Source organism: Lutzomyia longipalpis, chromosome 4 (assembly GCF_024334085.1).
Source record: "Lutzomyia longipalpis isolate SR_M1_2022 chromosome 4, ASM2433408v1".
In the NCBI taxonomy this organism is placed as follows: domain Eukaryota; kingdom Metazoa; phylum Arthropoda; class Insecta; order Diptera; family Psychodidae; genus Lutzomyia; species Lutzomyia longipalpis.
Genome location: NC_074710.1, coordinates 2089282 through 2116349, shown reverse-complemented (window position 1 = coordinate 2116349; position 27068 = coordinate 2089282). Strand labels below are relative to the sequence as shown.

At 35.6% G+C, this 27068-nt stretch overlaps 2 protein-coding genes across 2 annotated transcripts in view; both read right to left on the bottom strand.

The window, feature by feature from the left end:
- LOC129795678 (uncharacterized) overlaps positions 1–27068 on the bottom strand; it is a 115727-nt gene that overhangs the window by 38968 nt on the left and 49691 nt on the right. The window lies entirely within an intron of this gene.
- LOC129795609 (venom serine protease 34-like) lies at positions 22047–23573 on the bottom strand. The gene is made up of 4 exons (XM_055837049.1): positions 23519–23573; positions 23002–23420; positions 22823–22928; positions 22047–22759 (listed from the first exon to the last, which is right to left on the bottom strand). Exons 1-4 carry the CDS (start codon positions 23568–23570, stop codon positions 22107–22109), a joined length of 1230 nt encoding a protein of 409 aa, XP_055693024.1. The 5' UTR covers positions 23571–23573; the 3' UTR covers positions 22047–22106.

The following is a 27068-nucleotide window of genomic DNA, read 5'->3' as shown; positions in this document are numbered from 1 at the left end:
TGCACAAAAAAAGCTCCACTGCATGTGAGCTTATTTTTAGCATTTGCTAGAGAATGAAAAGAGATTTTCCGTTAGTGTGGAAAATCGTCGCAGTTTAGTTGAGCGGAAGCAGAGGAAAAGCTCATATGTTGGGCTATTTTGAACATTAATTGGATACAACGGCCAGAAAATACAATTGTCTTCTCTTTTCCCTTAATTCACTCGAGAGTAATGCATCGTAGTAAATTGAATTATGTTCCCACCAACATTTTGCATTTTCCACCAAAAGAGAAAATCTCGTGTGTTGGAAATATTTTCTCCTACGGCACTAAAAGTTTCATGATGAATCCACAGGGGAGGGTGCGGGAGGTTTTTTTTTAAACAGTACAGTATAGTGTGATATATTTGACGCTTCCACAACATTCTTGTTGATTTTCCACTAAACCATTCACACGCCATTTAATTGTTATTTATGAAGTTATTTCACGATTGTACTATCGTGCTCATAATACACAAAACCCGCTGACATTTTCTTTAAGCTTAAACCATTTAGCCATTCACATTAATTTCCTTTATTTCCCACCCTTCCCCCTCATTCTCCTTGTAAATCCAATGATTTTCCTTCCCACCCACCCCCACATCTAACCATCCCTTGGGCATGCATTCACAGCATTACTGGTGTTTGTTTAATTTCACCGTATAAGCAAATTAGATGCTGTGTGCAAAATAAATACATATGTTGGAGCTTAATGTGAGCTTTAATTGGGCCCTTGCACCAATTTCGAGTGCATTTGAATCTTGGTTAAACTTTTTCCAAGCGCCCCCCGCCACATGGGGATGTTAGGGGTGGGATAATAATAAACGCTTGTTAATTACAACCCCTTTTTCGCATTTTCGCAGAGAAACAATAACGTGGAAATGCCGTGATTGCAAGATCGTTTTACTTTAACATTACATCGTTAGCTAATTGTCATAGGACATGCAATGTGAATATATTTAAGGCATTTTTTTTTCAGCAAGGCATCCAGTCAATACTTTTTTGCAAAAGAGGTGGATAGATACACAAATTGAAGGAAGAAATCAAATTTTACTCAATATTGAGTCAATCTAAGTCTGCATTAGTAGTCATTTATTGCTCAATCTGAAAGATAATAATTGCTCAATTATTGATCAATCAATGAGAAGAAATTGAGTGAAAATTTAGCTGACAAAAAATGTTTGACTGACCAATGATTGAATATAAATTGTTTGATTGATCAATAATTAAGCATTGATTGTCCAAATGATTCATTCAAAATTCGAGGAACAATTATTGATCAATCCACAATCAATTGATTGAGTTGAAATTCAGCATTTTTTTTAAAATTGTTTTAAAGAAATGTCTGAATTTTGCTTCTAATAAAATAAATTAAAAAAAGAGAAAGCCAAAATTTTGTTTGGCGACAAATGATTGAGTATAAATTGTTTGATTGCTCAATAATTGAGCATTAATTGTCCAAATGATTGTTAAAAAAAATTTGAATAAATATTTCGTCAGTAGTTGATCAATCCACAATCAATTGATTGAGTTGAAATTGGTTCAATATAGACAGTCTCAATATAAGATCAATGTAGGTCCAGAAAAGGATCAATTATTGAACAAACAGATTGGAAATAAATGTCTCAATCAACGCTCAATAATAGATCAACTGATTGACTGATTTATTTGTTTTATTAATTATTATTGATCAGTCCAATTGATTCAATCATCATTGAGCGCTAGTTGGCTCAATCAAATTATTTATTGCGATGAAATAAACATTTAGAGCAAAATGTGTTAATTTTCACTAGTGATCAACCCCTTGCAATTTCACCTGCACCCCGAGGCAGGCTCTGAAGCAAGTTCCTTTGGATGTGTATATGAAATGTTGAAAAATTCATTGACTTCCATATGAGTCCTTTTGAGCTTAACCAGGAAGACAATGCAAAAGGAAGGAGATCCAGTGAATTCGATTAAATTTTAACATCATTTTCTTTCGTATCCACCAGTATAAGGTATAAAGGATCAAAAGGCAGTATAAGGATAAAAGTTCTTAAGAAGATGGGATGGAGAAGAAATATTGTTGCTACGTGATGTGGGTAGAAATTGGATTAAAGTTGAGTTGCTCCTTGATGATATTTACACAAAATAAATAACCCATTAGGAGGAAAGCTCACCGAAAAAGGAAATGTGATATTTACAGAGGAATTTATCCTTTGTGCAGAAAAATTTTTCCCCGCCGAAGACTTCTCTCTGGGACACTGTGCTGAAATGGATGGATGAACAATTATCTGTTATGTATGAGTGGGTGGCTTGGGGGTGATGGTGGGTAAATTGAAATGTACGAGTGAGTTCCTTTCTACCCTCTACATCTCCATTACCCGCTGGTGTGTGTATGGTGGGAACAAAAGTCTCAGGATTCAATTGACCAAACGATTGGGATTTTTTTCTTGTACACTGTGTGTACCACCATTGTTGCCATTGCACGTCAGGGTTGGACGTAGAGCGAGGGTAATTCAGGGGATGATTGAGAGAAGAATGGGAATCTCCTGAGGGATGTGTTGTGGTGAAGGATCAAAAGCCAATGCAAAAGCAAACGTGGAAATGCAAATTTTCATCGTGAAATGAAATTTGCCGTTCGGATCTTCATAAGTCGTTGAATGACAAATTGAACAATTAGTTCGGCAGCCTTTCACACTATATGCGTGCTCCAGGGGTAGGATATTCTGTGGGCAGGACGAAAGAGTTGCTGTATTGGAGAGACATTCACATTATCCAAGCTGATACGGTCACAAAACCCTTGAACTGAATAGTTATATTCACAAAATCATTGAATACTCCAACTGGTAGAGTTATGCAGGAAATTCAATTGAGGAATTTCAGTTCATTCATTGACAATTTGCATCGTTTCTTGCTAAACTCTCTCAACTCTGTAAAAATCATTATACAACAATATTCTTTATAGTTCAGATGTTTTTTTTTTGCCGAATAGGGGAACTTACAGGCCCTTAACAAATATAATGTAAATGCTTTCAGAAAAAAAATTGGTTTGAAAATATTTTTGCTGGGAATTTTTTCCAATTAAAATTTTTATTTCTTGTAAGCTATACATTCAACCTCTTTCCAAAACTGTTTAGATGACCAAAATCGAATAAAGAGTGAGCTTTTAACAGTTGATTGAACAGAAAATGAGCATATTCTCAAAAAAATATATATACATTTTTTCAATTTATTTTATAATTTCTCTTCAATTTTATCCATTAAAAATTAACCCCTTATTCGATTTTGTTCATCCTAGCTGATTTGGAAAAGGGATGAATATGCTTATAAAATAGGAAAATTCAGAGAAAAGAATTATCTTCCAATTTTTTCAGACAAAATATTTTTTATTGAGATTTTTACGTTATTTTCGTCGGGAAACTATACATTCTTATTTCTCTTAAAAACTTTCAACATAATCCACATAATTCCTTTGCAAATGTGCAGTAAAAATTCTCCTCAAAATAATATCCATTGTTGACTTTCACCCCATCAATCTCTTGCAGGGGAAAACTTAAAATTTAATGTTTTTTTCACACAGCTCAAATCTCGCTAAAAGTCACACAAAAATTGCTCGTAATGTCCCCACAATTGCTATGTGAATCGTATAGTTGTGTGGAGAGAACAAGAATAGAAATTCTGCTGTGAGAATTTGTGAGAATGAGAAGAAATAAATCACCCCTTAACAGATTATTGCACATGAGGGTAATTGCTTTTGCCTTCACACACACACCCCATCCATGGAGTATGGAATTTTTACATGAATGTCCCACCCTCACCTGGAAAACTCCGTTTTGCCTTTGTCCGCATGATGGTGAGGTGTGGGAGAATGCACCGGGGAAAATTTACGAGGGAGAGACACAAGTACCACTCTGCGGCACCCCTTGGGCTATAGCGGAAAAATATAATTTATAGCTCAATCGAGGGGGGGTTGTGTCTGGAACAAAAGCATATTTTGACGATGCAGCCCAGCATCAGTGCTTGTCGCATTTAATTACCAAACCCCATCTCATTGAACCCATTCCACGTGCCTCTGCCTCCAGTCCACGTTGAGCACGTCAAGTGTTGGGTGACGATTGAGGTGTGTGCTGTGTATGCCCCAAGTGGAAATTTAAAATGACATATTTCACAGCAGGGCATACCCTTTTTTGCCCTTTTTCCTCTCGAACTTTTTTTTTGCTACCTTCTCATCTCTAAAGTAAATTCTTAAAGCTCAGTGCTTCTGTGCGAGATTTTTAATTCAATTTCAACTCGACTCTCTTGTGTGTAAATCGACAGCTGCCTAAGGGGTTGAATTTCCCTCTGCTACTGCTCTACCCAACCCCTTGGTATGCATTTGATGGTGTGGGTATACATAGCAACCAACCACCCGCCTAAGATGCTGTGGAATTCATGCTGGAGGGCATCGAAAAAGGCATTAAATTGCAAATGACATTAATAATACCCGATAATCAAATGTAGGTCACCCCCGGGGGGAGTTTCTTCCTTCCGTTTCCTCCTTCACACACACACAGCGAAAGTGGGTGGGTTGTTTTGCCACCTCCTTGAAATAAATACCATCACACATACATATAAACAGCTCACAGGTATGGAATTTGCATATGTGGGAAAATGAGGTGAATTCACAGCCCATCTTGGGGAAAATCCATTGGGGTTTGGGGGAGACAAAAAGATTTAGCTATTTATGGCTTTCAAGTTCAAAAGCTCTTCCAGCAGCATGCTTAATTTTCCCCTTATACTGCGATAACCTACCTTGCGCTTTTCTCTCATTAATTTCCTCACCACATACACACGTGTTCACTCATCCGTATTGCAACATATCCTTTTATTCTTCTTTTGCAGCTAAAATGAGGAAAATTTTCCAGGAGAGCTTTTGTGATTCAGCCAACAGAAAGCTGATTTAGCACATAAATTTATATGCTAAATGTTGAGGTCTAATTTAAATGGATAATTATCGGATTTTAGAATGTTAGGGTGTCCCTGTAAAGGTTATTGATTACCGAGAATGTGTCAATATGTCAGGAAAGGATGTGAATATGGTTCATTTAGAAAGAAAACTTCTTGAAAGTGTGGAAAAAACTTAAAATCTATAAGTTTTTTTTTTAGAAAAAATCGACTTATAGACTTATAACGAATATATTTATAATGGTTTTGTGCAACGGGGGTTTATCTGGACAAAATTATTCGGATCTTCGCAAATATTCGCAAATCTCTCGTGAAAGTTCTTTGCAATAGGCACCTATTAAATAATAGAACCAAAAGGCATTTCTTCTTGAATTTTAAATTAAAAAGAAAATACATTTAACCCCATATGCCTTGCAAGTCTTGCAAACTTTATACATTTCCTATAAATCCATTTCAGTTGTCTTTAAATTTTCCCATTATACTGCAACGTCTTTTATAAAAAAAAAGAAGATTTTCCCTGAAATTATCGGCATTCTTTGCGTTACAAACCAACAATGCAATTTAACCTAAACAAATCTGGGTGTATCAGGGTTAATTTGCAAAATAGATTACAATATCAGACACTAAAAATTCCCCAAAACTGCACAATGCAAAAACGTGTGCACAATGCACCTGAGAGGAGGAAAGAACCACAAATTAATTCGCGGTCGTGCGAAAGTAAAACCAAAAGCTCTCAATCAACCAGGCGTCTCCACTGCTATAAAGCACATAATTCAATTGCAAATGTGTGTGTACATCGTTTAGGAGATCAAGTGAGGTGTAAGATGAGAAGTGAAATAAATGCCAAAATAACCAATCTCATCAATTTTAAAGTTCAATTGCTGCACCCCCTTCAATTCATTGTGGGGGTGTCGCACAGTGGGAGTTAAACCGCACACATACAGAGTAATTTTCTCTTCCAATTCTCTCTCTCTCCCGGAGGTAGTATAGGAGAATTATTCTCATTTCCCTGGCACACACACCGGAAGTGCAGTATGGAATAAAATAGAAATGTTTCGCAATTCAGCAGACACGGATGGAATGAAAAGTTTGCATTAAAAGTCGGTGAAGATGGAGGGAAGGGAATTAAATTTATATCCTTTACATATACACATTTATTACCTGCGACTGTGGTGTTATAAAATTGCAATATTATTGCATAGAGTCCCATATGACAAAGCACTGGACCACGTGGAGCTTTTCATTCCTCTTGCCCTTTGGATATAATATTTCTCTCCTATTCTATTTTCCATTTTAAGGTATTCAGCTGAGGAATGGTCTGTGGAATTTTTCTCTTGTACCTCCACCAAAGAGATTAAAGAGACAATAAAGCAGAAATTTAAATAATTTTCCCCGAAAATGTTGCAAAAGCAACATAAATTTTGAACAAAGTTGAATTTTATGCTGCCTGCTAAATACATTCAAAGCAGCTCCTACGAAATAAATAAAAAATACAAATTTTGTGGCTAACCCTGTGCCTAACACAGAAATCTCTATATATTGTACCCTTATAGGGTATTCATTCCTTAAACCCTCACCTCCCCCATAAGCTCGTGTAGTCTTTTCTTATTCCATTTGTGGCTCAGAGAATCTTCTCTTGATCTGTGCGTCTCCATTTAGAAGGATATATGTATGTACATAGAATAGAATGCGAAAGTGGGTGAAAAGTGTTTTAAGGGGGTGGAAGGCGTTTGGTGATGAGGCGAGTAAATGAAGAAGTTTCTTGTTAAGCTTAAGAAGCTCTATATGTTAAATGCTTAAGCCGCAAAAGCTCTCTTAGCTCAATATTCACAATAACGATAATCCCATAAGGATTAACAATGACTTCTCCCTTAGCTTACAACCCTTCTTCATACATTGGGATTTTTTCTTCTTCTTTGCAAATAAAAAAGAAAACTCAACAAGGGGTTGTTTGGTGATAAAATAACATACATAACATGTCAAATGGATGTATATGAATTAATACCTTCAGTAGAGAAAAGCTTGTAAAGTGGAAAATAGCTCACAAGTGAATTTTCTTTTTATACTTAACTATATAAAATAAATATTTGATGCAGTTATGTAGGAAAAAAACTCAGAAAAAGCAATAAAGAATTTCCCCTCATGGGGCAAATGAACAGAAGAAAAAAAAATAAATCGCATTTTAGAATTATTTGCCATTTCAATCGGAAAATTGTAAAGTTTCAATTTATTTATTAAGCTGTTTTCACAACTTTTCCTTCCCTTCAATTTTTTTTCTTGCTTCATCCCCAACAATACAATCTGGTACAGTCTAGTCCCAATTTTCCGGACTTTTCCACACCACCCCTTGGATAAAGATTAAATATATGGGGGAAGCAGGGGGTGCAAAAAAAATTGAGTTAAAAGAAAACTTTTCTCCTCTTCCTACTGGCGTGAAAAGTTTCCTCTGCAGAAGAGTCCATTATTTCTTTTCATCAAAGTATATACAATTTATATGGGGAAGTGACACGATTTTTATTCGAAACAATCACAGGGTGATTTGCATTTCCAATTTCCATTTGATAAACACACCAAATGGAAATTTTTCACGCCTCCAGGGGTTGGAATGACGGGGGAGGAATAAAAGATCGTCCCCTTTAAGGGGGTGACAACAAAAAAAAACACAGAGAAATATTACTCTGGGATGGAAATAAAAATATTGAAGTTCTTGTGAACGATAAAAAATATTATTGAAATGATGTGTCGTTATCTGCAGATTTGGGGATGCTTTCTCGCTCTTTGGATGCCTAAAATTTCCCGCCCCCCTCGAGAGACATTCACGATACACCGGATTTTTTTCTCTCTGTCAAGCATGAGAAAACTCCTTGGGGAGTCTGTGATTGGTTTTGTTAGCAATTTTCACGAAGTCACATCAAATTCAATTTAGGCAATAAATCCTCCGACACTTTATGATTTTTTCTTTCCTTCTCTTATCACACGCGCAAGAAAACACGAATATACAGTAAAATGTTGTACATATAAATACGAAAAAAGCTCGTAAGATGCATCGTTAAAAAGAGGCAAGACAAAAAAAGCTTTCAACCCCCATATTGTAGAGGTTCTCTTCTAATGGGAAATAGTACAGCAGCAACAACAAAAAATTAGTTGAAACTAAATTAACAACATCATTCCCTCCACTTAGTGGAATTGCATGCCACACAGTTTGCCATTCACATCATGTTCAATTCATGAAGTGATTCAACGAAATTGTTCTTTTATTACTATGCTATGGACACTCATATTGATTGCCCATAACTGCGGAGAGTTTTCTCACCCACACCCCTTGGGGTTGTGGTTTAATTCCTCTGATGGTCCCCGACTGAATTGTCCTTGCTCTCTCTCTCTGCACATTCCCAAAGACATTTTCTTTTGATCAAAGCTTCCTCTTTCTTTCTTTTTTTGTTCTCCATTCGGGCACAACGGATATTCCACACTGAAATATATATGCGGAAGATGAAGAGAAAATATGTGGTCTGGATGACTTTCTCGTCGTTGCCATTCTTTTTTTTTTTTCAGGAGACAAATAACCGCATAGAGGAAAATCTTTTTTAGCAATGCCATGAAAATATTGAGCCCGTGTATCTCTTCCTGGTATGACAAGAGTTGTCATAAATCTCAGTCTCGAACAAATCAACTCATTCTTTTTTTTTCTTCATCACTATTCAATAGCGAATGGGATTCCTCTTGATTTTAGAGAGCTTATGATTCAATATTTCTTGGCTATTTCATTGAAAATTTCACTGAATATTTCCTCGTGGGTTTCTTTTTCAAAGGAATTTATCCGATTTTGTATAAAAAAAATCCCTTATGTGCAAAAATGATCTGGAAATGCAATTTCCTTAACTTGATTGATTAACCTGATTAATTAAAGTTTACTTTCCTTTCTTTATTGAAAAAGAATATGAAATTGATAAAAGAGCTTTCCATTATCTCTCATTATCAATGATTTCTTTGTCGTAGGATACGACCCAATGACATTCCTTGCATTTTTTATCTCTATCAATGCTTGAAGCTCTAGTTTGTATATTTTATCCCTTGAAAGAGATAAAAAATTAAATAAGTGACGTCATTGTTTGAATTTTTGTGCAAAAATTCGACTACTTTTACAGAAAAATAAAAAAAATAGCAATTTTGACGATTCATTAATGTTTTTTTTTTTATTCTACAACACAATTGTACCTATCCAGATTTGTTTCATGAATGAGAGATTGTCTCATACAAAACGACGCAACTCCTTTACTATTTAATCAAAGACTTTTAATGAAGGAAATTTTCTTCTTAATTCAATCTCTGAAGCTTAAAAGCTCCTAATTATTCTGAGAGCTTTTACTTCTTTGTATCAGGAAAGTAAAGAAAATTCTATTATATTGAGAAGGTCTTTAGCCCCGTCCTCCCCTAATTTCACATAGAGGAAATTATGCGTAAATGTACTAAAATTATTAAATAAGTAATACAAAAATACATATAAAAATAAATATTTAACAGTATTGAAAATTTCGTGGAAAAATTGACGATTTTGTTGGGAAATTTTCCGAGAAAAATTAATGAAAGAAAAAAACCCCAATGGGGACACCACAGAAACTCATTCAGTCACAAAAGGAATCCAATTTGAATGGCAAAAAGCGCTCAAGTATCACATGACGGAAGCATATGGTGTGTGCCTCTTTGGCAGAATTGTCAGCCGAAAAATGAGGGTTCGACGAGGGAGTCAGAAAAAAAGTGGGAGCCCCTCGAAAGGGATGCCACTGAACACCTTCGAGATTTAATCGCATTGTCATCTCACATTGAGACTGACAGCAAACCATCCCCCACCCACCCCGCGCTCTGTACAGGAAGTAGAATTGAGAAAAGGAACCTTGAACGTTGGGGGAAGGAGCGAGAGAATAAAAAGCGAAGCGGAATGCAGCAGAAATGTCTGATAAAATTTTATTTGCAGCACTTGGAATGGAACGAGATGTACTTCGTATCCGCACAGAGTAATTCCCATCTTCTAAATGTGGAGCAAATTCATGCCAATAATTTGCATAATCGACATCGATTTCCCATTTGTGACATGCACGATGCGAGAGAACACACAATTTCTCCTGTCTAAAATCATAATTCATCGTCTGAGTATAGTAGAAGCATCATAGTCCTAGCAACAGCAAGGATTTCTATGGTAAAAGGGTACCCTGGCTGAAGCAATGCACAAATTTCCACCCTTGTTCCCATTTCTCTTGAATCTCTCTCTATATTGTGTTATATCCCCAAAGCGACAGGAAATTGATTTAGTTTCTAGCTTCTGCTCATCCGGTCAAGTCTTTATAACTGATATTCTAAGCAAAAGCTTCCTTAAGTAAGGGATGATTGGAGATAAATAATTAAAATTAATTTATTCTTTGAGTCAAATTAACATAAAATAAACTAAAAATATGTATCGATGCGTATCGTAAAAAATAAATGCAAATTCCGGTGATAAAATCAACCACCAGGCGTCCCCATTGAACCCCAAGTGGAGACGCCTGGTGGGGACATTGTGTATACGCCTCTACGAGAGGATATTTTTCATCCCCAAAGCGTCTGATGGGAAAAACATCTCGAGTGGCGGAGGAATTAAATTAATCCACTTCTTGGCACTCCATTATCAGTGAAAAATTCACTTTGGAGCGCACGGAGAATTTATAGTATATAGGCACATAAAAACATGCATAAGTCAATTAGTATGGTTTCTCCGGGGGGAAAACAACTTTTCGCAATTTATTGCGTTTATTAAAAGTTCATTAGCGATCCCCCAACGTCGTCTCCACTTGCACAAAATCCAACCACAATTTTTCCTCATTTTCTCACCCTCAACATTCACGCGCACCCCCCTCTTGGACATTGAGAGCCTCACCCGGGGGGCTTATGGATTTTCCCATTATATTCTCTGTGTGTGTGGAAATGTTTTAAAATTTATATATAAGTATTAGACGGTGTGGTGGTTGGGAGATTTATAGCGAAATATCGTGCAAACATATTTTAGTCGTTTTTCATCATGTTTGAGTCTCTTTTTTCAGCAAAAAAAAACGTGAGTGTGTAAATAAATCACACACAGTGTTTGCATTTCACATGGTGCGATTGAACGAATCAAGGGGGTATTTGAGTGATGTGGCAATGCACTTGAGAAGAAAATACTCAACTATATGCATTGGATAAATTGAAATGTTTCTTGTTGCATAAAATTTGTTATTTCTCTCTGAATTCATTGCATTTAAATCATTTTAAAACTTTTCAAAGTCAATTAAATTTGCTTTTCTGTTAAAATAGAAACGGCCGCCAGGGGGCTTTAGAATAATTAATTTGAACTTTTTTTTAAAACAGTTTTGCAAAACAATTCATTAATATGTTTTTTTTCTTAAAGAATATTTTACAAAAACAAATAATAAAGAATTATCTTTCATGAAACTTTTACCAATTTTGAGTCTAGAAATGGCAAAGAAAAATTCCCACAAGATGTCGTTGTGTACGCTGTTATATTATTTCTACCATAGATGGTACTGTCAGTTCTAATAAGACGAATGAACTCTTTTAGCTAATTTAAAATCAAAGTTCTTTGCCTAAAATCAATTAGATTAAAATTCAGAAAACTTTATAACTCAAATTATTGCTGAATAAAATTCAAACTAGATGGAAAATAATTGAAATAACCTTAATTTGTTTAAATCTTTACAATCTTAATCGTTGTCTTAAAGTCTTTCTGAAAAAAAACGAATAAATTTGCAAATGATTCAAAATTATATTGAGATATTTTCTGTTTATTTTTTGTCTTTTAATGAATTTTATTTAGTTGAATATGAAATTCAAAATTAAGGTGAAAAATGATGTTTATTATTTAATCTACATTTAATTAATTCATAGAACCTCACTACAATTTTTCTAAATTAATTTTTAACTTAATTTTCATGTATTAAAAGATCAAAGTACAAAGACTTTTTATAATTATATTGGAGATAATTGCATAAGGATACAAAAGGATAGTTCAAGTACATTAAACATTAAAATGAAGAACCCCCTTCGAAGGAAGGGTTTATTTTAGGGCACTGGCCTCTTAATTGCCATACACAGGGCGTCCATTGTGGGTGAGTGGGTGTTGAAATGTAGTGAAGATTTGTGTGTCGAACACAGTGGAAAATACGTAAAAAAAAGGAGGCTCGCCCCGCTGCATAAAGCAAAACCACAAAGGATTCCTCAAAACGATTATGGGATATTGAATAGGGAAAAAATTTATTCACCGGAAAACAAAGTCGTTATCCTTTTATGCTAAGGATTCTGGCGGAAGATGTCTTGTGAACATTCTTTTTTTCTTTCTCTCACTTGGTGGCTAAAAAAAAAAGCTTCAGGGATGGGGGGTGGAGGTTGCGAGAGATAACACAGACATACACGTGAAACCTCATAAATATTTCCGCATCCTACCTGGGCGGTGTCTCGCATTTTCCAAGTGGAAGGGCTCCACACCGCACTCACAGGGTAGCAAGGATACAAAAAAAACACGGAGAGAGCATCGGAAATAAAAGAGCTCTTGAGGTATTTCTTGTAAACAGTAAACAATGGAGGATAACAATGTTCTCGCAACACAGCATAGGTGGAAGAATTCAAGGAGCTCGGTGAGTATTTTCCTCAGCAGATGGAGGGCGAATGGTAGGAAAGTGAAATGAATTTTTTAAGCTATATATGAAGCAACTTTTGCAGAGAAATAATTTCGACTTATTCAAATTTATACACTTGAGGCACTTCACCTTTCCACCATCACCCACCTACCACTTAGAAATACTCCGAAGAGCTCCCACCAACCCTTAAATTGCAAAGGGAAGTTTTTGAATGCTTTATAAGTTTGGTGGGATTCCACCTCAACGGCAAATTACATGTATGCTCTGAAAATTCAATTTATCTGCAATTCAACCTTCTTTGGCGCCATTCAAAAATTTTACACAGACAAACTCTTTTTTTTTCTTCTCCTCCCTAAAAGGGGGCTTGGGGCAAAAAAAAACGATGGGGCTTTAATAACCAACATAGAAGTTCTCTTTTTTTATTGTCAGCGCATGTGGAGCACATCAATTCACAAAGTTGAATTACCGAGGACGCACAGAGATGGTTTTTGAGGCAAAAAAGAAAAAGAAAAAAATGGAGAAATAAATGAAAGGAGTTTTTGGAGCAATTTCTCCTCAAGTTCTTTACAATTTATTCTTTCGCTCCCTCAGAACGTTTTCATCATATATAGCTCTTTTCCTTCAATTTCCGCGCGACAGAAGCATCTCGCGCAGCTTTTCTATCCACACAATTTTCCCTTTCAACTGCCTTCCTTTTCCTTCCCCCACACTATTCTCAACCCAATTCTTCCCGTATTGAGTGTCTCGAAAAGATGAATTTTTTTTCGTATTGTGGGTGCTTTTTTTAAGCATTTCCAGGCACTTTTTTCCTCCCTACACATTCTCACTTCAAGCTCTGATGGATGGATGTCTTGCTTGACAAACGCGAGAAATGCGAATGGGATCGTCATTTAATAAGAAAGCAATATAAAATACGATATACAGCGTTGATACGCTGTGAAGCCTTTGATTTTGTTCTATTTACTCCATATGAGACAGGGACGTAGTCAGGGGAATGTTGTGTAGAGTTTGAAAAAGTTTAGGTTTCTCTTAAAAAGGTTTAAAGGAATTATTTCTTGGTCAAAAGGTATTTTTTTAAAAGAAACGTTAAAGTTTTGAAAAAAAAAACGTCAAACGTTAGAAAGAAAGCTTCAAATGTTGGAAAAATATTGTTAAATATGACGTTAGAACAGTCAAACATTCGAAAATTGACGTCAAACGTTAAAAATGTAATAAAGTGTAATGTTAAACGTTAGAAAAGGAACAGCAACCCTAAAAATATTATATCTTATTAAAGAAACTTCAAACGTTAAAAAAAATTAACGTCAAGTTTGAAAAAAAGACAAATGCTACAAAAAGAAAATTTGAACGTTAGAAAAGAAATGTTAAACGTCATGTAAGAAATGTCAATTAATATGAAATGAACGTCAAATATTTGAACTTTAACATCAACCGTCAAACATGATAAAATAAAAAGTAAACGTTTCAAATGAAATGTCAAACGTTCAGAAAGAAACGTCAAACATGTAAATAAATTCCTGAGTAAGAGTTTTCAAAGTCAGATAAACAATTTTAAAAATATTTTTCATTAATAAAAAATGTTTTTATTAACACTTTTTCTTCAAATTGAATATAATTTTTAACCAATAAAAAACCTTCTGAATATTATAATTCTATATACATACATACACAATGAACTAATATACATAAATTATGCACACACATATCACATTTGTAAGCTTAATTTTTCTGCATATTTCCTGCGAAACACGTGCTTAAAAAAAAGGAAAATCTCATGCAAAAAATAGGCAAAAAAAATTTTACAAAATGTGTGTCACATTTGAAATGCCGCAGAGTGACGGAAATTTCCCACAGAGGAATATAATTGTGAAAAGGCTGCATTTTAATTTCTACTGCACGCGATTTATTCCCTCTGCATCGCCACCACGCCCGGAAATGCTTTATGAGCAAAAAAGCGCGAAATGTGATACAATGTGACAGGATGATATTTTCCTCTGATGGATGTTTTGAAGTGTGCTAAAGGGAATTTTTCTCTCTGTGTGCTTGAAAATCATTCAAGAGCTTATACGATGTGTGTGTGTGGAAAAAAAGCTCCTTTCACTCTATCAAATCAATTTTGCCGCAATCGAAGGGATTGTCAGAATGCAATCTCCGCGTGTTGTTAGATTGAGTGGAGGATATAGAAAAGGAAATTCCTTTTTTCTTCTTTTCATTTCCAAAAAAAAAGAGAAAATCAATTGAATCGCTCTTGGTGAGAAGTTTTCCAGGAGAAAATACCAAATAAATGTCAAATGATTTTATTCTGATTAAACGATTCAGTTTCTCAGGAAAATTCTTTTAATTATTTTGCCGTCAATTTTTTATTAAACATTTTTTTTTTCAATTTATTGTGTGAGAAATTTATGATTTATCATAAGAAAAAATTAAATAAATGAAAAAAGCCAGCAAAGTTTATCGATTGGAATGAAATTTACGAAATGAGCTTTTTCACATATTTAAAAATAGATGAATAAACGAGAGAGAGAGAGAAAGTGTGGAAAAAGAGGCAGAAAAATGTCTCAAAAGTTTTGCAAGTTGTTTGATTTCTTGTTCAATTTTTAATCGTCTCTCAAACTACATCAACGACTTTTCTGTTTTTCTTTGGTCAAGACACATAAAGGAAATTTTGTCTTCCTCCCAGCAAATGCAAAGAAAATCCGACAAATTTGCAAATATGTACAAAAGGGTGAGGAAAGGATTCTCTGTCGATGGGGGGTTGTGAGCCAACACGAATGGTGTGTGTTTATGCCTTAGTTTTGTATTCATGACGGTGAAGAACTATTGTGGACTCTCAGGGTAGCTCTTCGGGGAAATTTATAGCGTACTTAAGGGATGGTGCTGTGGGAGTGGGGGGTAGTTTGAGAAAATGGGGAAATAAAGTAGCAACAAACCAAGATGCTAGTCTCAACATCTTCGCACACATTTTATCATGCAACCATGAGGACCATCCGGTAGTCAACGTAGAGAGAGAGAGAGCTTTCCCTATGCTCAACTTCTTCGCCACACACGAGAGTACACCAAAGAAGAAACTTCCATTAGCATCTGCTTCCTTCAAGCATCGCAATCTTTCTCTCCTTGCATCGTGTAATGACAAATATAGCAACCAGTGCCCTCCAAAAGTTGCCTGACACAAAAAAGCTCATTCTCACAGAAAAAGCTCATTCTTATACGCAAAAAGAAATTCAGTGTTTTCTCAAGTATATGTACCCTATGTAAGATTTTTTGTCAAGCACAAAGGCAATGAGGAAAGAGAAAAAGAAATTTTTTACTCCATCTTAGTTGATGGGCACCTGAATTCAGCATTTTTCCAATTACCCCCAACAACAACTTTGAAGCTTTTGTATGGGAAATTTTTCCTCTCTTCCTTCCTGATTATCCTTCCTTGTGCAAAAAAAAGCTGCATCGTAGGTAGAGGAAAAAATTAAATAAGCTCCATGAGAGCTTTTTTCCTCCCACGAATATTCAGCTGCAATCAAGATCAAATTGAAAAGGCCATTCTCCTCTCTTTATTAAATTAAATGCATTCTATTGTACCATTGTGCGGCGGGGGAAAGAAGTAAACGGAGATGAGGGCGAAATGTTGATGTTTCTGATAAAAAAAAACCACTAGAGTGGTTGATGGAAGAAGAGGAAAATCCCGGAGTTTGTTGTGTTCTGAATTTCTACAAGATTTTCCACGTTTATTGGGACTTTATGTGATTTTCTTGCTCAATTTATTTTACTAAAATTATTGCTCAATTTTCTCTTGAATTGAAAGAAAGAAAAGGAATGAAATTTAATTATTTTCAAAAAATCATCCCCTAATATAATATTCAAAGCTCTCAACTTTAACTTCCTGTAAAATATCAACCCTTTGACCTTTTATGATCACTCCGAAAGCTTTGAAAAGAAGATGAAAATATTTAAACATATTTTTTTTTCTGGAGAGTCTTTTTATTTTTGCCTTTGATAGGTACTCTACTTTCTTAAAAGCATTTTCATATTGACTTTTAAAGGTTTTATAATGTTCCTTTTTCTCTGTCTCGAGAAATATGTACAAGATTACATGTTGGACCCATCCAAAGTTCACGCCTTAGTGTTGTCATACGACGTGGAAGCACTTGGTGAGAAGCACAAAGTGGATTGATGTCATTTTTCTCACAATTGGTACATGATGCTGTGCAGGAAATCTCCCAAATGAGATCATGTATGAATCGTGAAAAATTTTCTCAAGGGGTTGCACGTGTGGGTGGGAGATTGGCTGCAAAATGTTGTAGCTTCTCGACGTGGAGAAGCTCCAGCATATACATAACGCAGGGAGGAGCTTTAGTGTCATTTTGCCGAACAATAAATCCTCATGGCCAAGACGCATTGCCTGCAATTTCAGCCCTCTCTCTCTCCACAATGGATTAAAGGGGGTGTGAGGGTGTTGTAGAGATTTCTCTGAAATCTTTTGGAATTTTTCCGAAGGGAATTGTATAACTTTGACAACTTCTACTGTGTCAATGACGATTTCTTTTGCATCTAACAAAAAAATTGTGCTTATTCCAACCCCCTTCTTATGCATTGTGCCACCGAAAAACCACCCCCAAACATCTGGAGGAAGGAGCTCAAAAGGAAGAGAGTTTAGAAAGCTGAAGAAGAATTTCTGTAGTGGTCATAGTTAGGGTATCAAGTCTACTTAAGTGACAGCATGATTCTTGCAGAGTGTACGACACACATATCACTTGATTCACGTGGCTTGTTCCACTAACAACCATCCCCCCACATCATGTGGAGACATGCGAGAGAAATAAGCTCTATCACTGCAAATAGCACTTCAATTTCTTTTTTTTTCTCTCTCTTCAGCATATAAAATCCATGTTCAGTACTTCCATAATAGGATTGCCACCAACTTATTTTCCACTTGTACTGATATACTCGTTTTTTTTTCTTACTACACTTTCCCTCATGGTGCTGTTTCACTTTTGACGTGAAGAAAGTTTTCTAAAAAAATTGCAATTCCTTGCTCAGGAGGAGAAACTTTATGTGACAGAGGGACGTAGCCAGAAAGCTTTGAAATTCATTCAAAGGGGTAGTTTTTGAGATTTTTTAGGCTACTAAAAAGACCTTAAAGATGGATTAAAAAAGAAGAATTATTATAGAAGGAAAATCAAATTTTGTAAATACAGTCATTCCCCGCATAATCATCTCTCGATTTAAACTCTTCGCACTAATTGATTTTGTGGCGAAAATTTGGCACGATTCTTTGTGTGACCCAATGGACGTGAAAGAGTTAATTAATCTTCACAAATACAAAACACCAACAACATAAATTTCCCTGAAAATTCTTCCCTTGAAACTCAATGAAAATGATGGAAAATTTCCCGAAAAAAAATCTTTCATATACCTGAGTCTAATCTGAATTATTTATCAAGTGGGGAAATTGATTTTTTTATCATAATTTTTCCCTACAACATTTTCACCCCTCTTTTGGAACGTATGGATGGAAAATGCACACGCGTGCTTAGAACCAATATGTCTGCAAATTCTATATATGTACATAAAAAGTACAATTCCTGGCAAGACGTATAAAAAATTAATTTGGAAAATACGCCGCCATAGCCTGAGGTGAAGTCTTTAATTAAGCAATTTCGAATGAAAAACAGAGAAATTTCATTGCATTGAATTCCGCATACCACACCCTCTGCTCCGCCATGTGTGGGCATTGAACAGAGAGATATTTATGGCGCCATTGTGAACCCTTATTTGCATTTTGGTGTTCACTGGGTAGTCGCATTGGTGGTGGAAGAAAGGTCCGTCAGTTGGAGGTATCATCAAATATTAAATAGAATATTTTCCACTTTGCTTTTTGACCGAAATGGGGGATGAAATCCAATTGAGGCGACCCGTGCGTCTCTCAATTTTCGTCTTCATGCTCCCTCTGGGTGCTCTGGCACACACACACACCTCCCCTGGGTGCCCTACCCCAATTGTGCTACCTACTTTGCAAAAATAGCCTATAAATCAGGGGGTTATTTGCATATCATGCGAAAAAGGGATCGATTTGGAGGTACCTATATTTTTTCATTTTAAATACACAACGCCTTTCCCCTCAACCCTTTGTGGAGGGTTAATAATTGCCAGTGGTCTGTGAGTGTACCAACGGGTGCTCTATAGGCGCGCATGGTTAAAATTCAAGAGAATGGAGCTTTTAAATGAGACCATTAAAACTGCAAGAGATTAATTGGTCGTTGAGTGTGTTAAGCTCTTTTTTTTCTCTCGCAAATTAAATTCCCCCCAAACCCCATCAAATGGCAATATAAATTAAATTCCTCCACAAGCGAGAAAGGAAATATGAACACGCACTTTAGTCAATTGACACGAGGGCATTAATTGAAAAAATAATAATGATTCTGCATTACTTTAATCACCAACACTGCAATTACATTGAATGTCGACGGAGGGGTTGAGACGAAATTTGCAAAATACTGCAATTTTTTTACGTCCAGAGGTTAATTTGCATAAATTGCAAAAATTTTATATATAGTACAAGCACATTTTTATGCATATACACTATCAATCGAAAGTTTCCGAGTAAGCAAAAATTGATTATTTTTTCAGGTAAATTCCAATGGCCTATATCTCCGGCTGTGGTAAAGTTATTTTTAAAAATATACCAGTTTTGGAAAGGTATATTTCTCACCTTTCCAAAACTGATAATTTTTTTAAAATCGGTTAAACCGTTTCTTTTTGGCAGCCATTTTGGTAAATCTAGGATAAAGAACTTTTTTCCAAAATTTCGTTAATTTTCACTTTAACCTCTTGTATATCAGCCGCTAGTGTACCAATTTTGACAAATAAACTATTGTTAGAAAGGTAATTTAATTCTCTTTTCAAATATGGTAAATTTATGAAAATCAGTCAAGCGGTTAGGTCATGGCGGCCATTTTAGTAAACCATGGAGAAAAAATACATTTTTGAGTATTTCTCAGGTTGTGATTGACCGATTTGCACAAACTCGGATTCAAATAATAGCTACACATCTCCACTAACTTTTAAAATGAATTTCAGTCAAATCCATCATGTACTTTCCTTCTAATGTAAGTTTTTATTAAGCAATAATAGTTTGTTTTACTCTAGAAAATATATAATTTTTTGCATTACCGGAAATTTTTGGCGGGTAGTGTATTATGGACATCCTGTGGTTTTATTTTATCGCGCAAAGATGATTGCAATAAATCGCAAATGTGATGTTTTCTGCTGGATGTGGAAAAAGGAAAATTCCCCACCCACCCCCCGTATATCCAATTGTAAACTTTTATTCCCAAGGAAAACAACCCGCTTTATGTGAACGAACATACTCGTAAATGTTTTATATTTTATGCTGATGAACAAATAATAAATGAACGCTACACATACCTACACGTACCGTGGAAAATATTGCAAAAACAACATATAATATTGTTATTTAGCATCATGAATTATTATTTGGATAAACAATTGAATATTTTTCCATTCCTCCCGTGTGAGGAGTCATCAATTTTTCCTTCTATTTGCTGAAAATGAACTATTTTATATGCAAAAGGTTATCAACTGGTTATATGAGTTAGTTTTGTGAGTTTGCTTTGGCATAAAGATAGAAGATGTTCTACGTGGTTGTTTTTCACAAATAAAACTTCATGAAAGTCCTAAACTCTTGTTAGTTTCAACGTTGATCTGTACACGCTCTTCTTGCAGGAAAAACTTTTAATTTTACTCAATTATTTAGTTCCTGGGTGGAAGAAAATTCGCAATAAATCTTTTGGGCAAGAAGGATTGAAATAGGGATTGGCGAATTAATCGAATGTGGCGAAAATTGGGCAATGCGATGGTGGCGCATTCCCATAAAATAGAGAAACTCCCGGTGTGATGTATATTTTAATTAAGACCTTCAGAGAGAGAGAGAGGGCTATTAGAAAATTCATTGATTCCATTTTATTCGATTAAGCCACGCTGACGGCGAAGAATTAATTGTGCTACCGAAATTGGCTTTCGCTAAAAACCTTCGGTGTGCTCTCCACAGCAAGAATGGTTTGCAAGAGGTTGGGTGGGATTTTGGGGCCACCCTCGGGGCGATGCACATAAAATGGCGCATGAGGATGAGCACCTTATAATATTAGGGGGCGATATTGTGGTTAAAACTGCACCCCTTTCGTCTTTTCTAAATTATATAGAAAGGCACTGTGAGTGGTGAAAGTTTTTCAGGCTGAGGGAGCTTCCTCAAGTGGCCCCTTATCACGCAATAAAATTCTTCATTCTGGCATGCAAATCGATTGCTCGAAAATTTTCCCTTCTTGGATTTCCCTTCTGTACAATCCACGGGGAAATTAATCATTTTGTTACAGCTCCGTAGACGCAATTTTCCTTTTAAATGATTAATTCGGCGTGTCTCGGTGAATTTGCCTCTTGTGCAAAGGGCTAAGGAATTTTTCAAAAGGCGCGAGAAAGCATTTGAGGAAGTTTGGAGAGGGAAGAACCTTTAGGGGCTATTCAGCGGTACGATAAATTTCTTTAACGTACCTAAAGATTTTTTTTGAGAAGCTTAAATCAAATCAAAAACTATTCGTAAAAAGGCAATTTTCCACAAATTTTTCCACAAAAATACTTTATACTTATTGCTGTAAATTTTCCTAGGAAGTTTTACCACAGATCATACAATTTTCCTCTGACAATCCTTTCATGGATTCCCACACAATCTCCCCATACAGCCTCCGAGTGAAATTCAGAGCCAAGAGGCGAAGGAGGCAAATGTTTGAGAAACGATCCACTCCTCGTAGTGTCCAAGAACACACATTGTTCACATGCTGGAACTTTATGCGGAGAAGAAGAAAATTCTCCTCTTGTGTGCTTACATCCATTGATAGTACGGAGCAAAGCAGGAGGATTTGGAATAAATAAAAGAAGAAAAAAAATCCGTGAGAACTTGAGGGTGTGGGAAAACAAGAAAATGCATTTTCCAAAGGATAAACCGAACCCATATTGGAAGGAAAACCCATCCCACCCCCAGAACTTTCCATTGTAAATGTCCTCGTATTTCCTTTTACTTTAATCCAATAAAATATATTATTGCTCACTAATCCAGATATCATCAGATTTACGATAAGTGGAGTTAAAGTTTCGGATTCTCCTATCGTGTTCATGGCTATTGAAGAAAAAGGATATTGTTGATGGTGTCCTGCAATGCGAGGATTTTCCTTCGATTTTTTTTCTTCAAGATACTGCATCGGCCTTCCCCTTATATTGTTCTTCTTTCTTTGCAAAAGTTACACTGGGAAATCCCTTCTTGGATTCTACTCCTCCCCCTCCGTGTAAGGTTGGTGTGAAAAGGAAAAATCTCGCAACACATTGCCATTGAGGAAAATATTCCCACAATTTCAATTTCTATGATTAAGACTTATTAGTTTTATTTTTTTTTTATATTTTATTAGTTAATTTTGTTTAAAGGTGACAGCCTATCATTGTTAAACATTGCAGTAGCTACTTTCTGGAGTGTTATTGATAATCCAATCCAGAACAGCCCCAGTACGTGTATTTATATATGGTTTCATTTTAGAACAGGCCTCATTTTTGGCATAATTTAAAACACCGATAATGTAGAGACGACCACTGTCGGAATCGTCGTAAAAGCCACTACTGCCTGAATTTAGCAAACAATCTTTTGTATTGTCCTGAGAAGTATAGATGCAAATGTCGATCGACGTGGCATTTGGATAATTTTTTTTACATTGAGCTGAAGAGAATACAGATGAAAATGCCTGCTGCTGCACATCACGATTTCCAAATTCGGTTGAATCATACGTCCATCCAACTAAGATTACTGCCAATTTATTAAGTGAATCTACTTCTCTGTACTTGTATGGAAGACAACTGACTCCCACTCCTGGATTCATTTGAATTTCATTCTTGGTCTTCAGAAGGGCAATGTCTCCACTTCCAACATCTGGCAGAGTATTGCAGTTGTTTGTGTAGCAGATGGTGGACTCAATGTCGTACATGGCAGTATATGGGGTATCCGTTGTGGAAGAAATATCGTAGTCTCCAACTACCAAGCTTAATTCATCAACGGGGTTTTTCACAACACAACTTTGGGAAGTGAGAGCTCTCCAGTTTGAAACTTTGAAAAAAATATATATAAGAATAAAAAACTAATAAAAAAATATCTTAAAATCAAATTTACTTAATGTAGCTCCACAAATTAATAATGGTACTCCTTCATATTTTGTGTATCCTATATAAGCTACAGCAGGATATTCGTTCACTTCAACATCAATCAGCATTCCAGTCTGAATATGAAAATAAAATTTTTAAAAATCTCCATAACTCAGATTTCCTTTAAAAAGTCCTTGGAGAACTTACCCTATTTCTCCGCCCACAGCTGCAGGGTTCGAAAACAGCCTGAAGTGAGCAGGTGAAAGAGATCCCGAGAAGATTATTTGGCAAGAGAGATGATGTGAGTTTAATGCTGATCCTATTGAGATCAGAGAGTACGGTAAAGCTTTCATTGCCACAGTATTTGATTCCATCGGCAAAGTCTGGCTTTCCGGAAGCGGAAATTGAAAGAAAATTCAAAAGACAGCCGCCAAGGCCTAAATTAATTCCACCAGGTAGATGCACGTCGCAAGTTAGTTTGAGGCGATAGTCAGAGTATGCCGTAGCAGTCCACGTGCACTTAGGATCAACTCCCGAAGAAATATTAATAGCGGTCGTGCCAACTTCCAAAGCATAATTGCAATCTTCTCCCAGTACTGAAGGTATGAGGAGTCCCCCAAATAAGACTAATAAATAAAATATGATGAAGAGTATGGCGGAAGAAATGTATTTGATATAGTAAGATAAAGTAAAAGATTCTTTTAGACAGAAATTTTCTTTTTACCTAAAATCCACATTTTTTGAACAGAACACTTTTTCACTCCTTCACAAAACATTCTAAACTGAAGTTCCAAATTCAGTGTTCACAGCTCTTATTACCAGCGTTTGCAAATACAGTCTCAGATGTCTTAAGCACACAAAACGTGTACAAATAAAATAAAATGATATCTTTTTTTTCTTCTATCATCGCATATTTTCGTTAATGACCTCTGTTTTAATTATTTTATCTCCACGTGTTTATTAATTCTACGCATTTTTTTCATTTACACAGTAGGAACAAAATTTTCCATCGACTTTTCCATAATTCGAATATCGAGTGTTATCTTTTACGGTACCAAATAAAGTATAAAACCAACAATTTAAGAATATTTGAACTCCCTTAATTTTACTATTATATAATTAACTTTCCTTGGAGAAGCAGAAATCAATTTGATGAACGAACAATGCAAATTCGCGGACAAAAAAAACATCCCTTCAGATAGAAGAGATTGAAATTATTTTTTGCAAATTCAATTAAATTGCCCCAATTTCCTTCCACACATGAAGAATATTTTCAATTTTCCCCAAATCACTGAACTAAGAAGAAAACGCAATAGTAATAGAGAGAATAAGATTTAGCGTGAGTTAGACAAATGTTACGGAAATCCCATTGATTTGTTTCCTCTTGGCTAAAGGGGATGAAATTATGTGGAAAAGGGATGGAAATGCCTTGAAATTTGGTCAATTTGGAGTAAATAGAATGTTGAATGTGCGTGAATGGAATAAACTTTGAAAGTTTGCGGTGACATTTGGGGATGAAAGAAACGCCACAAAAAATCCTCTATGCGGGGATATCTCTTGAAAATTGACTCTATCAATTTCTCAAGCACCCCAATAGTTCCCCAGAGTAGCATACCACCACCATAAAAGATGCTTTTCCACTGAAAGGAAAAAAAAATGGAAAAGTTCAACGCACGTGTGGGGCGAGATTCTCCCAAGTAGCACGTGGGGAGGATGGGAAAACTTTTTGCAGACTGATTGGATATTTTTTCCCGATTTGTTAAGCACCAAATTGCTCCTCTTTGCGCCCTCATATATTATGGAAAGTTTTTTGAAAGCTCACACTTTTCACATCCCTTATTCTGTAGGGGGGAGCGGTGGATTGGAGTCTTGTAAGCAATTGGTGAAAAATCTCATTTTCCACATTCGCGCAACATTCGAGCTTCACGGTGTCCCAGAGAAAGCGGGTGCACACAGCGAATGATCGTCTTCACGTGACACAAACGTGGATGGTGGGAAAGTTTTTTTTTGTCTTCTTCGGAAGAAAGAAAAAGGATTTCTTGAATTTGCTGGTAAATAAAAGTTTCTTTGTTGATGAATAGAAGAAGTCTGTGAAGAAATTTAAGGATTCTGATCAATGAATTTCAAAAATCTCTTCCTTTTAGCAGAAAATATATTTTATTTTTGATATAATCTAAAAATAAATTCAAAAATTCCCCTTGAGTAGAAAAACGCGTAAAATGAAATGAAAAAAAATCCATGCTATGAATTTTCCAAGGTATTTGGTTAATTTTCACATTTACGCGCTTAAGCCGCAAAACCACCTACAAACTTTATGAGTTACACACAATATATATTCCTCTCTCCCTATCTAAAAAAAAATAATAGCCACACCAATTTCAACCCTTGTGAGTTCAACCCTTTCTGGGTGGCCGCCCCCCACATTCATCCCCTTCGCACAGAGCATACGGCATCACCACAGTGTGGACACTGTGCAACCACCACCCCCTTTTGCGGAGTGAAAAAAGCTCTCGTAAAACACAAAACAAATATTTGCCGGATGGTCGAGCCACCAGTAAACTTTTCTTTCCGATCGGGAGCTCTATTTTCCACCAAATAAAAACATTCTCCGCATCCCCGTTGATCTCCAACCAAACAAGTCTCGCGCGGTGTGTATTTTCCAGCCCCCTTTCCCTGTCCCTACCTTATGGTTTTAGTGAAAAAAATTTCAGGGAGTTTTGCTGCGATAAAAAAATGTTATGCAAGAACTTTTCAAGCATGAATTGCATTTCCACACCGCGAAGGTTTGCACACCAAGCAGTGAATTGGAAATTAAAATGCACCGATAGCTGTGGAGGTATATATAGTTAGGCCACTCAGTTATGGGGCCAGTTGACAACTTTCAAGTAACAAAATAGTTCGTTTTTAAGGGTAAAAAATAAGGGTTGTTAGGAGGTGGGTAGAACTATGAGCAATTTTCGTTTAAAAAAAGTGTTTTTGGGAAATATTTTTCACAATATGATAAAAAAAATTTCAGAAAAGTTTACCAATTTGGAGCTTTTCCGTTTAAAGCCACATATTCTTGATTAATATTGTGGCATACAGTTTTTGCAAGAAAAAATTATTTCTTCTCACTAAACCTCTTCTAATTTTGTTTCTTGTAACCCGATTTTGTTAAATAAAAAGCTCTGAAAGCTCTTTCTTCTTTTCATAGAACCCAGGGCGATTTAAAAAAAAAGTCAAGGAGCTGACTTTTGGTAGTAAATTTATTAAGCCCTGGCAGGAAATGTCCATTTTCTCTTAAACCGACTGTTAAAAGCGTATCTTTTATCCGATTTTGGTCATCTAAACAGATTTCAAAAGATTATGAATATAGATTTGAAGAAAAAAAATTATTTGGAAAAAATATTCCCAGGAAAAAAATATTTTCCAACTTTTCCGGACAAATGTTTTTCCAGACAAAATATTTTTTTTTAGTTTTGTCAAAAAGACAACTCAATTTCCTTTCAATGGGTGAAATTCTTTATTCAAATAGGCTTAAGTTTTCTTAAGAAAGACTTAAGCTTCCTAAAAATTGTCTTAAGTTTTCATAAGATTTCTTAATATTAAAAAAAAACTTGAGATTTCCTTTAAAAAAATTAAGATTTTTATGTTTAGTTTTTAAGTTTTTTTTTTAGTGAAACGTATAGCTTTACAACAACAAAAAATCCATTTAATTTGTTTTTTTCGGAAGCGTCAGAATCTGAGGCAAATTTTCTTAAATCATTAAAATTTTCTTGTAAAAAATTAAAATTACTGAATTTTTTCAATCGGTGTACGCAGTCAGAAAAAGGAAAGAAAAAACAGCATTTATGCTATCCAGCGACGCGTTTCGCCAAATGTTTATTGGCTTCTTCAGGCTCTATTACATGGAAAAGAAATGATTTGGGCGTTACAAAGTTTTGTTCACGGGAAAAAATTTACAAAATTCTTCAAAATTTTTCTTCTTTTAAAGCAACTTACATCAGCATGGGGCTGTTTTTTTGTCAAAAAACTGTAGGAAATAAATTTCCCACCTCAGAAAAAGACACATCACAATAAAAATTAGAAAAATTCATGCAAAACTACATAGAGCAAGATAAAAACGACTAAACACTGTGCTGGCATCCAAATCACTAAAGATGAAGACGACACAAAGAGAGTGCAAGAGTCGCTGATGGTTTGTGTGTGTGCAATGTCCGATGGTTGTGAAGATTTTTTGCTGCTGTGTGTCATGCAGCTGATCGGCAGGCCAACCAACGTTGATACCAATGCTT